General features: G+C 40.0%; 1 protein-coding gene across 2 annotated transcripts in view; it reads right to left on the bottom strand.

Moving 5' to 3' along the window:
* The window catches only part of galnt2 (UDP-N-acetyl-alpha-D-galactosamine:polypeptide N-acetylgalactosaminyltransferase 2), a 74,896-nt gene that overhangs the window by 9,952 nt on the left and 50,570 nt on the right, over positions 1-14,374 (bottom strand). For both annotated transcript variants that reach the window (XM_026170872.1, XM_026170883.1), the window contains 8 exons: positions 12,059-12,157; positions 11,909-11,976; positions 11,748-11,813; positions 11,482-11,603; positions 7,698-7,785; positions 6,491-6,578; positions 6,251-6,354; positions 4,345-4,471 (listed from right to left, as the gene is read on the bottom strand). In XM_026170872.1, the coding sequence (XP_026026657.1) occupies positions 4,345-4,471; positions 6,251-6,354; positions 6,491-6,578; positions 7,698-7,785; positions 11,482-11,603; positions 11,748-11,813; positions 11,909-11,976; positions 12,059-12,157 (762 nt within the window). The remainder of the gene's footprint in view (positions 1-4,344; positions 4,472-6,250; positions 6,355-6,490; positions 6,579-7,697; positions 7,786-11,481; positions 11,604-11,747; positions 11,814-11,908; positions 11,977-12,058; positions 12,158-14,374) is intronic.

The raw sequence follows: 14,374 nt of genomic DNA, 5'->3' as shown, positions 1-14,374 counted from the left end.
AAGCCGACGGGTGTTGAAGAGAAATTTTTTAAGCCATGTTTCCGAAGTAAGAGCCACGGATGGTCTGGATATACCAAATATAACATCTCAGAACACTCCAGCTCACATGTTAGTCTGCTCCAAGCATTCCCACAAAGGTCAGAGTTTTGTAGTAGTTAATACGTCATTTTTCTTAACATAATTGGTGATATAGGTTACAAGCAAGTCTGGCGCTGAACAGAAATTGTCGCGCTATGCTCCTTTGTTTATTGTGCATAAATAGTGAATTGTCCTGACACAATATTGCGCTTCGCTTCTGTTACTACCATGGTACATTGACAAAAACATATACTTTTATTCACAGGATAAAACAGTTGTTTTGTATCACTAATTGTCCAGTACGATTACAGCATACAATATTATTGTCACTGCTACATTTCTGTAATGAACCAGAAATTATTTCCACTACTAATTAATTACCGTTGAGCTCAAAGGTCCTATTAATAAATGGTTAACGAATGTGTATTTATGAAGACCATTTGTGAGACTGGTAAACTTACCTTTGTTCGTATGATGGTCTTTCGTTCTACACGGTGCATTTCAAGGTCCTGTACCCATCCGTCGGTAAACTGTACCTGGGCTTGTTGCAGTGACCTGAAGTTACTAAACTTCATGAGTGTATGCACTCACTCCAAGAACCGTTTAATTATAAATCTGAGCGTGGTAAAAGTTGGGCAGCACGCTAACGTCTTTTGTCCACTCTGTGTGCTCCTAAGGGTCTGACCCTTTCACTCCTTTGATTTTTTCCTCGTATCTTTTCTTTGTCTTTTCGTCGAGTCTGTCTTTGTACGGACCGGCATTTTCTCCTTTTGTTTTGTACATTCCTTTTTTGTGCGTCAAAGAAAAAACAAGAAGGCATTGGAACCGGAGAATGAACGTTTTGCGGTGCTGCAAATGCTTGCATTTGATGCGGTACTTGGATTGTTTTGCCACGAGTTCCCGGCATGCAATGCGCAAAAATCACGTGATTGCTAAACAAGGGGGAGGGTCCATCCGGCCTCCTCGGCTGTAATTGGTCCAGCCCAGAGTCGATCATGACCAATTGGCCAATCCAACACCTTTCATTATATATACCCTTCCTAAAAAAAAAAAAAAATCCATCGGCCCATAACAACAAAAAATCGCCAGCGGCCCACCGGGCAAATGCCCGGTATGCCCGATGGCCAGTCCAGCTATGCCTGTGAATCCCTAAAGTGTAAATGCTTTGACCAAATTATAGGGAAACTAAGTGCCTCTTTATGTGATGTCAAAAGCAAAAGTTATGACGCGCTTGCCGGAAGCCTTTCATATTCTGCAGAAATTCTCTATAACCCATGAGTTGCGCAGTTTTAAATAGCGAGCAGTGGTTTTGTCTTAGTGAGGCTCACATATTTCTAGACATTTCCAAACTCGGCTTCCACTTACTGGAAGAGAAGCTTCAAGAAAACAACTCTTCTAACATCTGAAGGTTACCAGCGACCGTGGTGACACTAGATGCCCTATCATTATTACGGTATTTTAAGGGTTTATTTTGATGTGCAGTCTCTTTGTCTTGCAGGATTTTTTTACTCTCATGCACCTGCATCCCAAAAATACAGACACCACACACTGCAAACTTTATTTAGGTCCACAGGGGCTTTTTGTCACATAGCAAGCTGCTGCTGCCACAACACGCCTATTATAACTCTGCTGTGAAATGCTGCTCCCTGAAGAACAATTACAATGTCATCCAGGCAGACAAAACAGGTGCCGTCTCCGAGGTCCCCAGAGTCACTGCAGCAGCCACAGGGATGCTGTCTGGGACTTGATTCAGGCTGAAGGGCAAGGCGCTGCCTCAGAGCACAGATGAAGCTGCTCTGCTCTGTAATAGAGAACTCCACTGCACCCACTGATTAATAAGTGATGTCTTCGATTGTTAGGAATGGTTGTGCAACTAATATGAGACTGTGTTCAGTGTTATGAAACTGATGAAAACATTAGCAGTCCACCGGTGGTGTCTAATCTTTGACACTGTTTGAATAAATGTTGGTTTAATGTTGAATTTCATCCACAGTTTTTTCCCCTCTAAGGGTTCTACCGAGCTATGAATTAAATCTCTTCAGGTATTTGTATGTAACTAACTGATAAGAAATGAGGGGCTGAAGTCAACTAATAGCCCCGACTCAAAAATAGGAGCTACTGCAGAATAGGCACCACATGTCACCCTGACATGCTCTTTATTTCTTGCTCCCCTTTAAAAATATTAATCACAGCCAATACCAGAGTAACCACAGTCATTTCAAGCTCCTTGTTATCTGTTTGTTTATCCTCCCACATGTTTACCAATCGAGAGACTGAAGGTTTGTTGGGCTCATTACCAAAGGTGGTTACTCATGGTTTCAAGAGACAGATCCATATCTGCCCATGTATCACATTCTCCACTACTCGTGTTCAATGTTTATGGTGCCGCATATATCTCAGCTCTAAAGGGCAGCACATGGAAAAAACAGATTTTCTTCACTTTTAGTTTTTATTTTTTTTTATTTTTGAAGGAAATATTCATGAACTTGTTTAATTGATGGTACTTTGTTTTAATTACTCAACACTGATTTAATTCTCAGAGCATTAGTAAAACTCACAAACTTACAAACCGCAGCCACAGAAAATAATGAACCGAAAGAGACTACTATACACATGATCTGTGCTCATTTCCAGCTCCATAGTTTTACTCCAGGACTCAGGGGAGTAATTCACACAACTCACAAAGAGAAGTCTCTTTTATCCTACACACTCGGTCTTGGTGCAGCCCCTCAGGTCACCTGCTGTCTGAATTAAGCCTTTTTATCTCTATTCCTCTTTGTTTAAGGGTCTAAGCTGCAGGTGGGTGGAGCTGTTGTGCTCAAAGGCAGAGATGAGCATAGCACCGATATGCCCTCTCTTTGTTATCACAGAGAGCCAAGATTAGAAAAAACTGTCTGAAAAGGCAGAGATGAGAGCAAACGGACATCTGAGCTTTGGCTTGCAGAGACTATTTGACGGTACCCTAACCTTATAAATATGAGGGGCTAACATTATAACTGTATATTAGGCTATAATATATATTAGTATATTGCTTTTAAGCAAATAAGTACATTACTGAAATTCAAAGTGCTTTAAAAAGAAAATCCAGTATAAATATTGAAAAACCATCATCAAAATGGAAAGGAAGAGCTTAAACTGCTTCTATGGTAAAAAGTATCATAAAATGACAAGGTTTTTCTGAGACTGCTAGGTCACTTAAACATCAGCTGATTGACTGTATTAGCTGTCAGTGAACCGCAGATTTAAAACAAACAAACAAAAAAGTCTTCCTAACCCTGTTAAAGTTGGAACACGCTCAGCTAGTCCTTTTCTGTGCGGTTGTTCTGCTGCACAGAAAAGTGTAAATCAAAAATCTTCCGTTTCAAGCTAAACAGCAAACTCATCTGCTGATGAAAATCACGTGACAAGACAAAAAGGCCCCGGAGGATCCAGTAAATGAACCTTGTGGTGGGAATGTTTTCTCAAAGGCTGTTTCCACATTAAATTTAGTGAGTGAAATTTGAACCTCAGGATAAACATCCTCAGTATTTGGTCTTGAAATGTCACTACAGTTGAGTCAAACTGTCTCCAAACTTTAACTGACTCTTAGAAATGAAGAGTGGGTTGTGTTAGAGCAGGTCACCATTTGACAGAAAGGTCAGGAGTTCAATCATCGTCTTCTCCGGTCTGCATGTTTTAAGTGCCCTTGGGCAAAATTCTGTAAACATAATTGCTCCCTATGCATGTGCGTGATCAATAAAAGCAATATGGCTTGTACTGTAAAAGTGCTTTGAGTGGTCATTAAGACTAGAAAAGCATTATGTATAAAGGACAGTCCATTTAGCCTCCACATTTCTTGTGATTTACAGTGAAACTACTTAAATAGAGATTTTCCCTCCCATATTTTATGTAAGGAGAAAACAAGTTTTTTTATATATGCTCAGCAGCAATAATAATAAATAAATAGAATGAATTCAAGTACTGCTATTATCCAAAGCTCTTTGCATTTGATTACCCATTCACATACTGATGATATGGAAGGCTGGGCCTAACCTCAGAATGCATTTGGGCTTTGGTGTGTTTTTGGATATGACAAATAGAGAACTGTGTGGCTTCACCTTCTGAGCTAAAGTCACCAAATAAACCCAAATGCATTAACTGTAGTGTCATTATGGAGATGCACAGGCTGCAACATGGGGAATTTTGATGAACTATGTGATGCGTGTAACCTGACTGGTTAAATGAGTGTTCGGTCCTCTTGTATGTGTGTGTCTGCATGTGTGTCACCTTGCAAACACAGTGCCACTGCCACCCGGGAAGGTATAAGGATGCTGCTTTCTGAAGACGTGGCCAACTCTGCTGCAGGGGATGATCTCCAGACTGCCGCCACATTGCCACACACGAAATGAGATCTCTAAAAACACAGACAGACACGCAGGCGGAAAAAATGAATAAAAACAGGTAAGTTAATTACTACAAGCCAAGAAAAAGTAGTTAAGTTAATCCACATCTGCATATCATGAATGTTTGGAGTGTGTTGACATTGTTAGATTTGCTCTCCAGCATTTGAATGAGCGTTCTTTAAATGAGCACAGCAATGTCTGAACTGTCAATCCAGTTCTGATTCATTGGACCGCCTCGAGAGGAGCCTGAATCACTCCGTCAGCTGTTTATTCTTACCGATTTCCCAAGTGCATTCAGACAAAAGCAAAAGGGAGACACAGCTGCTATTATATCATTGTACTGTTTGCAAATGAGCTCTATTGTGCACACTCTGCACTGACTCTAAACATTATTACACTGCCACTGTAATTTCCTAAGATCAACTGTACTAAGGAAGACATCTTTTACCTAGATATGACAACCAAATTACTGAAGGATTTTCTATTATCTCGTTGTTGGCATGGGCACCCAGATGATCTCATGAGTTGATCACAGTGTGAGGCAAATCCACGTTGCTGCTTTAGCACCAGATCTCACAGGGGAGTGGAGATTTTATAACTGGGCAGGAATTTGTGGTTTTATGAGCCAAAAGTGCAGCATTTATGAGGGAAAGAGATTACAGTTGCAAGCTCATTTAAGTCTTAAAGATATAGTTCAACATTTTGGAGAGACATGTATTAGGTTTTCTGCAGAGAATGAGATCAGAGGTTTGATACAATTATCACAGTTACATGTCAAGTATAACGATGCAGCCAGTAATCACGTAGCTTATCATTGAGAGTACAAACAACAGGAAACAGCAAACCCAGCTCTATCCAAAGCTCACAAAATCCTCCATTGTTTGTTTAGCCAAATCACTGTCCGGCATATAAGGATGTGCAAACATAACGTCAACAAAACAGCAAAAAAATTGACTGCCTGTTGGATGCATAGAATCAGCAGACTCAGTAAACCGGTTCTTGATGTGTTTATGGCTTCAATTACTAATTTCAAGTCTTTTTAAACATAAAATTACAAAAACAAAAAGTAAATAAATCAGGCTATGTTTTAGTGCAAGGTTATTTCGTTATTTAAAGTCGCTACTGAATGATCAGATGACAGCAGCAAAATGCTTGGCTTGAGCTTTAAAAGAAAAAGAAAAAGGGACTTCAATTTATTTGTCATCACTGAGTTTCATTGAGAAATATAGCTGGGTGTCATCTGCATAGAAATGAAAGTGTATGGAGGGCAGTTCTAATAATATTACCTAAGGGAAGCATGTATACGGTAAAAAGGACCGGCCCCAACACGGAACCCTGTGGAACACCGTGGCTAACTTTAATGTGTAAAGAAGACAAAAACATTTAAATGCACAGATTTGGTTTGATATGATTCAAACCAATGCAGCACATGCCCTTGAATGCAAACAGACTGCTCTAGTCTCTGTATTAAAAGTTTATAACATTTCATACATTTATCATTTCATAATGATATAACATCATTATACTCAATGGACATATAGGACTGTGCTATTAAACCTGCTCAAAGAAAGTGAATGAGTGTATTTTCCAAAACACTCATTAAAACCTTAAAAGCCTGGAGACAAAACGGGAAACCCAGGACATGCCTGCGACTTCACTTGACTTTCCACTTTTAATACCTGTGTTTTATGCAATTTTTGATTCTTTCACTAATCAAGACTTTCTATTCTTGCGACATCCATTAGACACTTTCTTCAGTCTACCATGAGCTTCTAAATTGCACCACTCACCGAGATTTTCCCCTCCCCATACATCCATCATCATGTCATACTTTCCCAGCTGCTCAAAGTACTCTTTATCCATGACAAAGAGGCCACCTGCTATCATTGGTGTCCTGGAGGGGCAGAAAAAAACCAAAAAAATACAAGAAACAAGAAAATTGAGAAGGCATTGGTAAAAATTGAGTAGATTAATACTCTGTTAGTTGCATATGATACAACCTGTAACTTTTGAAAGTGTGTTTGTCTTACTTTATAGGAGCGATCGGGTTGCCTTGTCTGGCTCGTCTCTGCTCCAGAGTCATGTAGTCCCATTTAAACACCAAATTCCAGTCAAAGCCTGCCAACATAAACACACAGACAAAAAAACACTGCACAATTACGACCATTAGCTGGGATTAAGTAGCAGTCTGGTTGTATAATTGGATTTGGCAGGTTCATATTAGATGACTGGGTAAATCAGCAGTTGCCTGACTTCAAAGGCAACTGCTGTAACTGTTTAAGTGTTAGCAGAGAGAGTTAAACTAGTGTAACTGGCATGTATCTGTTCTACAATACACTGCAATCAGCACAGCCAGTACACCACTTTGGCTTTTACATTAATATACCTCACAGACCCACACAAAAAAGAGAAATGTTGCAATGCAAGTGCCAACACTTGCTAATCCAGCCAAATTAAGAATGCGACTGCACGGCAGTTTCACATTCAGAACATTCAATTTTTTATTATGTGAAGTCGTTAATTAATTATTAATATAAAAAAGAGTGGGGGGTTTTTAAGCTATGAGTAGTTCTTCCATTTCCAGTGTGCATTGCACCGTATGTAAGCTATATCCATCAGCATCACAGTGGACAAAAAAAGGATATTTAATGCGTAAAATTACATATATGACACCAATTATTTAATTAACTTGAATTCATTAATGTCCTTTCTGGATATCATCTACTGGAGTTATACTCAAGAAGGCACATGCCCAAATCAGTTGGATTGGACATTAAACTGTCTTTAACCCACCAGCTCTCCAGTACAAAGTAGGCGTGATGTTCCATTCAGCCTATGTCAGAATAAAAGAAGGAACTGTCTAAAAGATTTATGATGAACAAGTGGGGGATCATGTGTGCTGCCTCATGAGATAATAAGATAATATCTGCAATACTTTGAAGAGGAGGCACTGTTCAGTGAACATTTCCTGGTGAGAAACAGTTTGAAATATACCATGTTCCTCAGGAGGCCTCGCCTTAAGTATGAGAAATACCTGGAGAGAACAGTTTATGAGCTACAGCACTGGATGGCAAAACACCTGGTCTTAATGCGGCTGTGAGATAACAACGTCAATTCATTGTAAATGAAAAGCATTAAAAAGCAAATCCTCTAAAACCGTAATAAATGCAAAGCCTCGCTGTCAAGCTCGACTGACTAGACTACACAGGAGTCGAGTGTGTCTTTTGTGTACTTTACCTCCTTTCAGATCGGCAGAGGCGCCGACATATTGAAAGTTGTCCATGTTGATGACATCAATGATGGGAGAAACTACTCGTGTCTTATCCTGAGAAGGAAACACAGAGACAGTAATTAAACAAAGCCACTTCAAGGACGGATGCAGGTTTGGAATATCATCAATAAATATTTACTACAAGTTAATTAAAAAGGACAAAATTATGCAGAACTACAAAGGACTCAGAGCACTTAACTGTGTTTGCGAAATTTTAGAGCGTAAGTAAATATTCCCATCTGCAAGCTTATTTTATGTTCTATATTTAGTTTACTGCCACGTTTATGACGTAAAACTGAACGTTAATCAGCCATTTCCTACCAACACCAAAACAAACCCAAGCTTTAAAAATCACAGAGCCACATCACCCGGCAGTTCGAAGAAAGGATTACTCAAGCGGCCCGAATGACGAAAACAGAAACAGCTTGCAGATATTGGGGAGTTCATTTGTTTGAGCCTGAGACATTTTTATAAGACAAGGTTTCACAGTGTATGGTGGGATTCATTATTTAGAGAAGCAGCTAAAGCAAAAGAAAAACAAAGTGAATTACTCTGACAGCGCAGCGTTTCAGACTTGGCTCCAGGCATTTATTAACGAGGGAACAACAAAACAGCACATTCGGGAGGATCAAATGCAGAATCAGACTGTTTTAAGTCAACTCAGATACATTTTTAAAGAACAACAGTGTCCCATTTCAGATTAAGATTACAGTCAATCATGAAGCTCCTTTTTGAAGTCTTTATTTTAAAAAAAGGCTTCGCTCTAAATATCACCAGACTGTATCTGTAAGAGAGCTCGGTTTGCGTTTATAAAGTTTTTCCTTTAATGGAAATAAAAATCAAATTGCCAGCCCCAAAAGATAAAAGATCTTGTCACCCATCAAGATCTGCATGTCTCACACTGTCAGGTTTAGCTGTGATAATGGGCTTTTATAATGAAAACAGGCCCAACATTCCTGTGTGAATGAAATGTAGTCATGCGCTCCTTGTTTCTCACATGAATGTTAACAAGACACTGACTGATTATAAGCTCAGAGGTGCTGCTTTGTAGCCAACCCCAGCCTCCGTGTAAAGGATTAGATGGAAAAAAACATGAATTGCATCAATTTTATGCGTATTTTACTGGGATACACTGGTCAGGGAAATTATCAGGTCAACCTTGCTATTTTGGGAATGGATCCACTTTTGTCTCCAGAGCTGCTTTAATTTCTCGTGGCACAGATTCGACAGGGTGCTGGACATTGCTCAAAGATTTTATTCCACACTGACATGACAGCATCACAGTTTTTCAACTGCATTTCCATGATGGGAATCTCCACTGTTAGGTTTTGTATTGTTGATTGTCATTTATGCTTAGAAATATTTAACCATATATGCTTAGAGGTGTATAATCAATTGTGTAGTGATAGGATGTGTGATCTTTAGCAGGCTACAAAGGCTTGGTGTGGAATGCACACCTACATCCTGGGAGTATGGGAAGAGGTCGTACCTTGTCTTATTGTGTTATGGTAGGATTAACGTAGCTATATCTGTCTTAGTCTAAGTGCCTTTTGGTTTGATGAACTGTTGGATTTCCAGACCAGCAGGTTTAGGGAAGTTATTTATGGGGTCACACTCTGACCACACACACACACACACACACACACACACACACACACACACACACACACACACACACACACACACACGCAAGGTACTCTTTGTGTGTATGTAGACGTCATATGTTAATGAACCTATGCATATTCATGTAACCTCAATAAAAGAGCAGTGTTACGGGAGAACGGACGAGAGCAACTGGGGTCAGGCGAAGGAACGGCGTTTGTCCGGTTCTCTCCCGTGCACGAGAAACATGAAGAACTTTGCCTACTTCGTGTCTTGCTTGCTGTGTAATTATATTGCCTTCAACGTTCCAGCGAATAGGTTCAAGCTACAAACCTATCATCCACAATATATCCTAAAGTTGCTCTATTTGAATAAAAATCTGGGGATTGTTGAGGCCCACTGAGAACTTGTGAACTGTGGTCATAAGGGGTCAGCACCAATACTTAGACAAGCCATGGTGTCCAAACAATGCTCAGTTGGTAGTAAAAGGTCCAAAACTCTGCCATTACACTACCACCAGCCTAAACTGTTGATACAAGGCAGAATGGATCCATCCTTTGACCAGATTTTGACTCCAACATCTGAATGTTGCAACATTTTTCCAATCTTCTATTTTCCAATTTTAGTGAGCCCGTCTGAACTGTAGCCTCAGTTTCCTGCTCTCAGCTGACAGGAGTGGCACCCAGTGCGGTCTTTTGCTTGGTGTAGCCCATCTGCTTCAAGGCAAATGTGTTGTTCAGAGATGCTTTTTTGCATATCTTGGTTGTTACAAGCGGTTATTTGAGTTACTGTAGTTTTGGGCCATTCCCTATAAACCCTAGAGATGGCTCTGTTGTTAAATCCCAGTAGATTAGTAGTTTATGAGATACTTAGGCCACTCCCCCTGGCATCAACTACCACGCTACATTCAACGTTGAAAGTTAGCGGGTTGTCTTGACTGTATCTACAAACCTAAATCCACTGAGCTGCTGCCATGTGATTGGCTAAATGGATATTTTCAATGAGTTGTAGGTAAGACGAGTACCTAATAATAAAGTGACTGTGAGTGTTCGGAAACTTTCCCCCTAAAAGATTTATTTTGTTTCCAGCGTTTTTGTTATTTTTAAATGAGCATTTTGTAGTTTTTTGGCCGTTTTCTTTTTAGATCAAACTATGGTATCATCATTTAAACCATTTATGAGCACAATTACAACATGTGAACTGTTTTTCACTTATCAATGGTATATGGACTGATTATTATAGATTGTATTTGAGCGCTCAAAGCACTTTAAACAACATGCTCCTTTCACACACATTCATACAAGCATTTTTGTCTACACTAAATAGTGTCTAACAATTACACGGTGATACTTTGGCATGCAGACCGGAGCAGCCAAAAACCAAACCGCTACATATCTACGATATTTTCCCCCACTCTGACTAAAGATAACAGGTCAGTGCACAAGAAATTGGGCTGAATCCAGTGTAGTGTTTACACGTGTCAATCAATGCACAGTGACATAACTGACTGCCTTTGTTTCCTTCTATTGGTCTATTAAATGGTTTACTCTGTCCCTCTGAAACCAATTAAAATTTCAACAGGTTTTCTGGGCATTTTCACTATGAATGAGTTGTTTATGTCACACTTTTGCTTTGGAATGGCTCCACAGTGTAGTGGCTTACACATTCTCCCAACAAGCAAAAGATACAAAGTTTGTATCTTTCCCGGGAGGAGAAACAAATCCCTTTTGGGTTGTGTCGGCAAGGCGTACAAACTTGTAGAGCAACACACCATGGTGACCCCTTTAGAATAAGGGATTAGTTGAAAGTAGCTTCTTTTTTTTTTATTATTCTGCTTTAGACCAATTAGAATCAAAAACAAGGCTATATGCAAACATAACTCAGTTAAAAGGGCACTTTTCATTTCAAGCTGTCGTATTAGAAGAAAGATGGCCAAAGTGCAACAATTTCACTGTCTGGCGAGATCTTCTTCAGAGCGTGCCCTGACTGATAAAACTGAAAATTCAATGCCAGTCTTTAAGAGGAAACCTCCCCCCATCTAATTTGTATCTTAACTATTGTTTTTCACTTGTTTGTTCACTGGGATATGTGCTCAAATGTATTATAATGATATTAAGATACGAAGTTGTACGCTGTGTGCGCGCGTACCTCAGCCACTCTTTCAAGCAGCGGCTCTAGCCAGTGGTCATTACATTCACAGTGAGAGTCCAGGAAGGTGAGGACTGGTGCTGTGGCAGCATCTGCACCACGAACTCTTGATCGCATCAAGCCTGAGGGAAGTTAAGAAAAGAAGTGTGATTAAAAACAACAGTCCTGCTGCCAGACTGAACACTTTCATCCCACATGGTGTGCAGCAGCACTGAGATTTCTTTCGGGCATAAAAGTTATGATAAAACCTTCTTCTTCTAAAGTACCTTCTCTGCGGTCATTTCTCAACACGCGTACTTTCTCAATCTTCCCCAGCAGCGCTCCATCCTCAGCTGGAACACACACAGACACACACAGAGCAGTGATGTTTATTTGTATTTTCACACTGATGATGCTAGCTTTGTTTGCGTGTGTTCACACAACTCACGATTATCACTGTAGTCATCAACCAGAATGATCTCTTTGACCAAGTGAGGTGGACTTTTCTTCAGGACACTAAACAGAGTGAGATCATATAAAAATACAGCACATCTGCCTCAGAATTTGAAAGTACACAAAGCTCAGTATACACGCCTACCTGACCACAGTCCGCAGCAGAGCAGAGCGAGCCTCATTGTGGAAGGTGATGACAACGCTGGAGGCCGGCAGGTCTGACTTCCACTGCTTATGTCTGCAACTGCACAAAAACAAGACAAAACCCCCCAAAGACATAAAAATTAGGGAAAAAAAGAGAAAAAAATGGTTAAAGTATGAATGCTTACATGCGTAGACAAACACGCCCACACACACAAACAATTACGTCACCGAATGTGTGAGCCAAGCTGTGAGCTGGAACTGGTCAGTAAAGCGATTTTGAACACAATAAATACGATGGCGCACATAGTGACACTGACACACACACAGAGGATGCAATGACACACACTCTCATGGAGTAATGCTCTGCTGCAGCTGGGATTGACACTGGGTTTATCATACCGTGAGGCAAAAATCCCATGAGATGACGGGTGTGCCTGTGTATGCGTGTATTTGTGTGTGCGAGCATACCCAAAAAGACAAATCCTGCACCGAATTTAAAGTAAGGAACATGAGTGATAGGGCACTACATGAGAGGAGAGTGACAAGACAGAGAGGAGAAGGAGGAGGAGGAGGGAGCCGATAAGGGCATGAAGAAAACTTTCTATTCCATCTGTCACTTAACTACAGCCACTCTGTCAAACCTGGAGGTAAAAACCCAGAACAGATACGTTTTACAAGATCACGTGTGAAGGTGTGCCATTAGTATTGGCTGTCACACTTGCATAGTTGCTGTATTCGTGTTCATTTCTACTGGGGGAAAAAAGCATCAGAGATTCAAGTCATTTTGATCCTGCGTTGAAAACAACTAGGTGCTTTTGCTGAAACAAAAACAACTGGGCTATTTTTTCCTCCTGGAAATGTTTCACAATGATTGCTGCAGCACGCTCACAAATTACAAAGACATCGATACCAGATCAATAGGAGACACATCCTTGCTCTTTTTAGTAGGCTAATGGCTCCAACTGTCTACTTTTGACCAACATATAAGTAAGGCCAGGTGACTACTTTAACTATGGCAGCTGGACTAATCATTTAGACTATTATGGAGTAGGTCAGTAACATGTTTGGAATCATGTTCTTTTTATATAAATAACATCAAAAAAGTCTAATATCAACATATTTCAAGGTATTTCACAAGCAAAGTATGGAGGGGTCTTTAAAATTCTAGAAGATTATGAAAAATAAAACCACAGAGAATTTGAAGAACTTATGCACGGTAGATTGCAATTATCTATGGAGCAAAATAAAAGCTTGGTACTTGTCATGCCTATGACTTTCATGGCTTCAGGGAGCACTGGATGAAAACAAGCAATTCTGTAGTGGAAATATCTGCACGGCCTCGGGGACTCGAGCAAGAATCAGCATCACTGAATGCAGTTTCTCTCTGCATTAATAAAAACAACTTTAAACTCTCCCTTTGCAAAGAAATAAAACAGCGATCGGAGGAGCAACTGAGGCGGAGAGGAAAACTGGAGGCTATTTTCTGTACGATATGGAAAAAAGGACTTGTTTTGGAGCAACGTCTGTGGTCATGGAGATTTTCTGGGCTGACTTGCTCGTTTCAGCAAGACCATGGTAAACCACAACCTGCGCGTACTGCAGCGGCACAGCTCCACTGTAAGTGTTCACGTGATAAAGCCCGTAGTCTCGGTTTTTCACTCGCTCAAAGTATTTGGTGCATCATGAAATTTAAAAACCATAAGAAACCAAAACTGTTCCTCAGTTCTTACATGCTTACAGTGGTGTTTAAAGACAAGATGACGCTGCACCCTGTCACAACTTCACTGAAATGTGTTTAAAGGGAACAAATTGAATGAGAATATGCATTAATAAATATCTTAGTTTAAACACGTGATATGGAATGTTTGTATTAATCATTTAAACCCTATATCATACCAAATATAGAGGACTTAAACTTTCACCATGACGTTTTGTTTATGCTTGCTTTTTAAGAAGTTATTTGTTAGTATTGCTTAGTCCATGTGAGATATATCCAAGATAAAGAAGTCTCTACAAGTCCAGGAAATGGTGTTCCAAATATTTTGGATACTACATATATAAATCCCTTTTTCTGCTGCTGTATTAGAAAAAGTAAAAACTTGCTCTTTAATATTTCAACACTTCAGCGGTGCCTGTTCTCTAGGTGTAAGGCCTTTCTGCTGACATTTTTTCACACAATCCAGCGATTCTGTCTTTATTAACAAAAGGGTAGCACCAGAAGTTAGGACATGCAACCAGACTTATACAACGCTAATGGACTTTTCACTGCCAAAAAGGCCTGTTGAGCTGACTAAAACCTAATATTCTTCTAATAAAA

Source organism: Astatotilapia calliptera, chromosome 1 (genome assembly GCF_900246225.1).
Source record: "Astatotilapia calliptera chromosome 1, fAstCal1.2, whole genome shotgun sequence".
Classification (NCBI taxonomy): domain Eukaryota; kingdom Metazoa; phylum Chordata; class Actinopteri; order Cichliformes; family Cichlidae; genus Astatotilapia; species Astatotilapia calliptera.
Note: the sequence above shows the minus strand (reverse complement) of the source record. Positions and strands in the feature narration are given on the sequence as shown.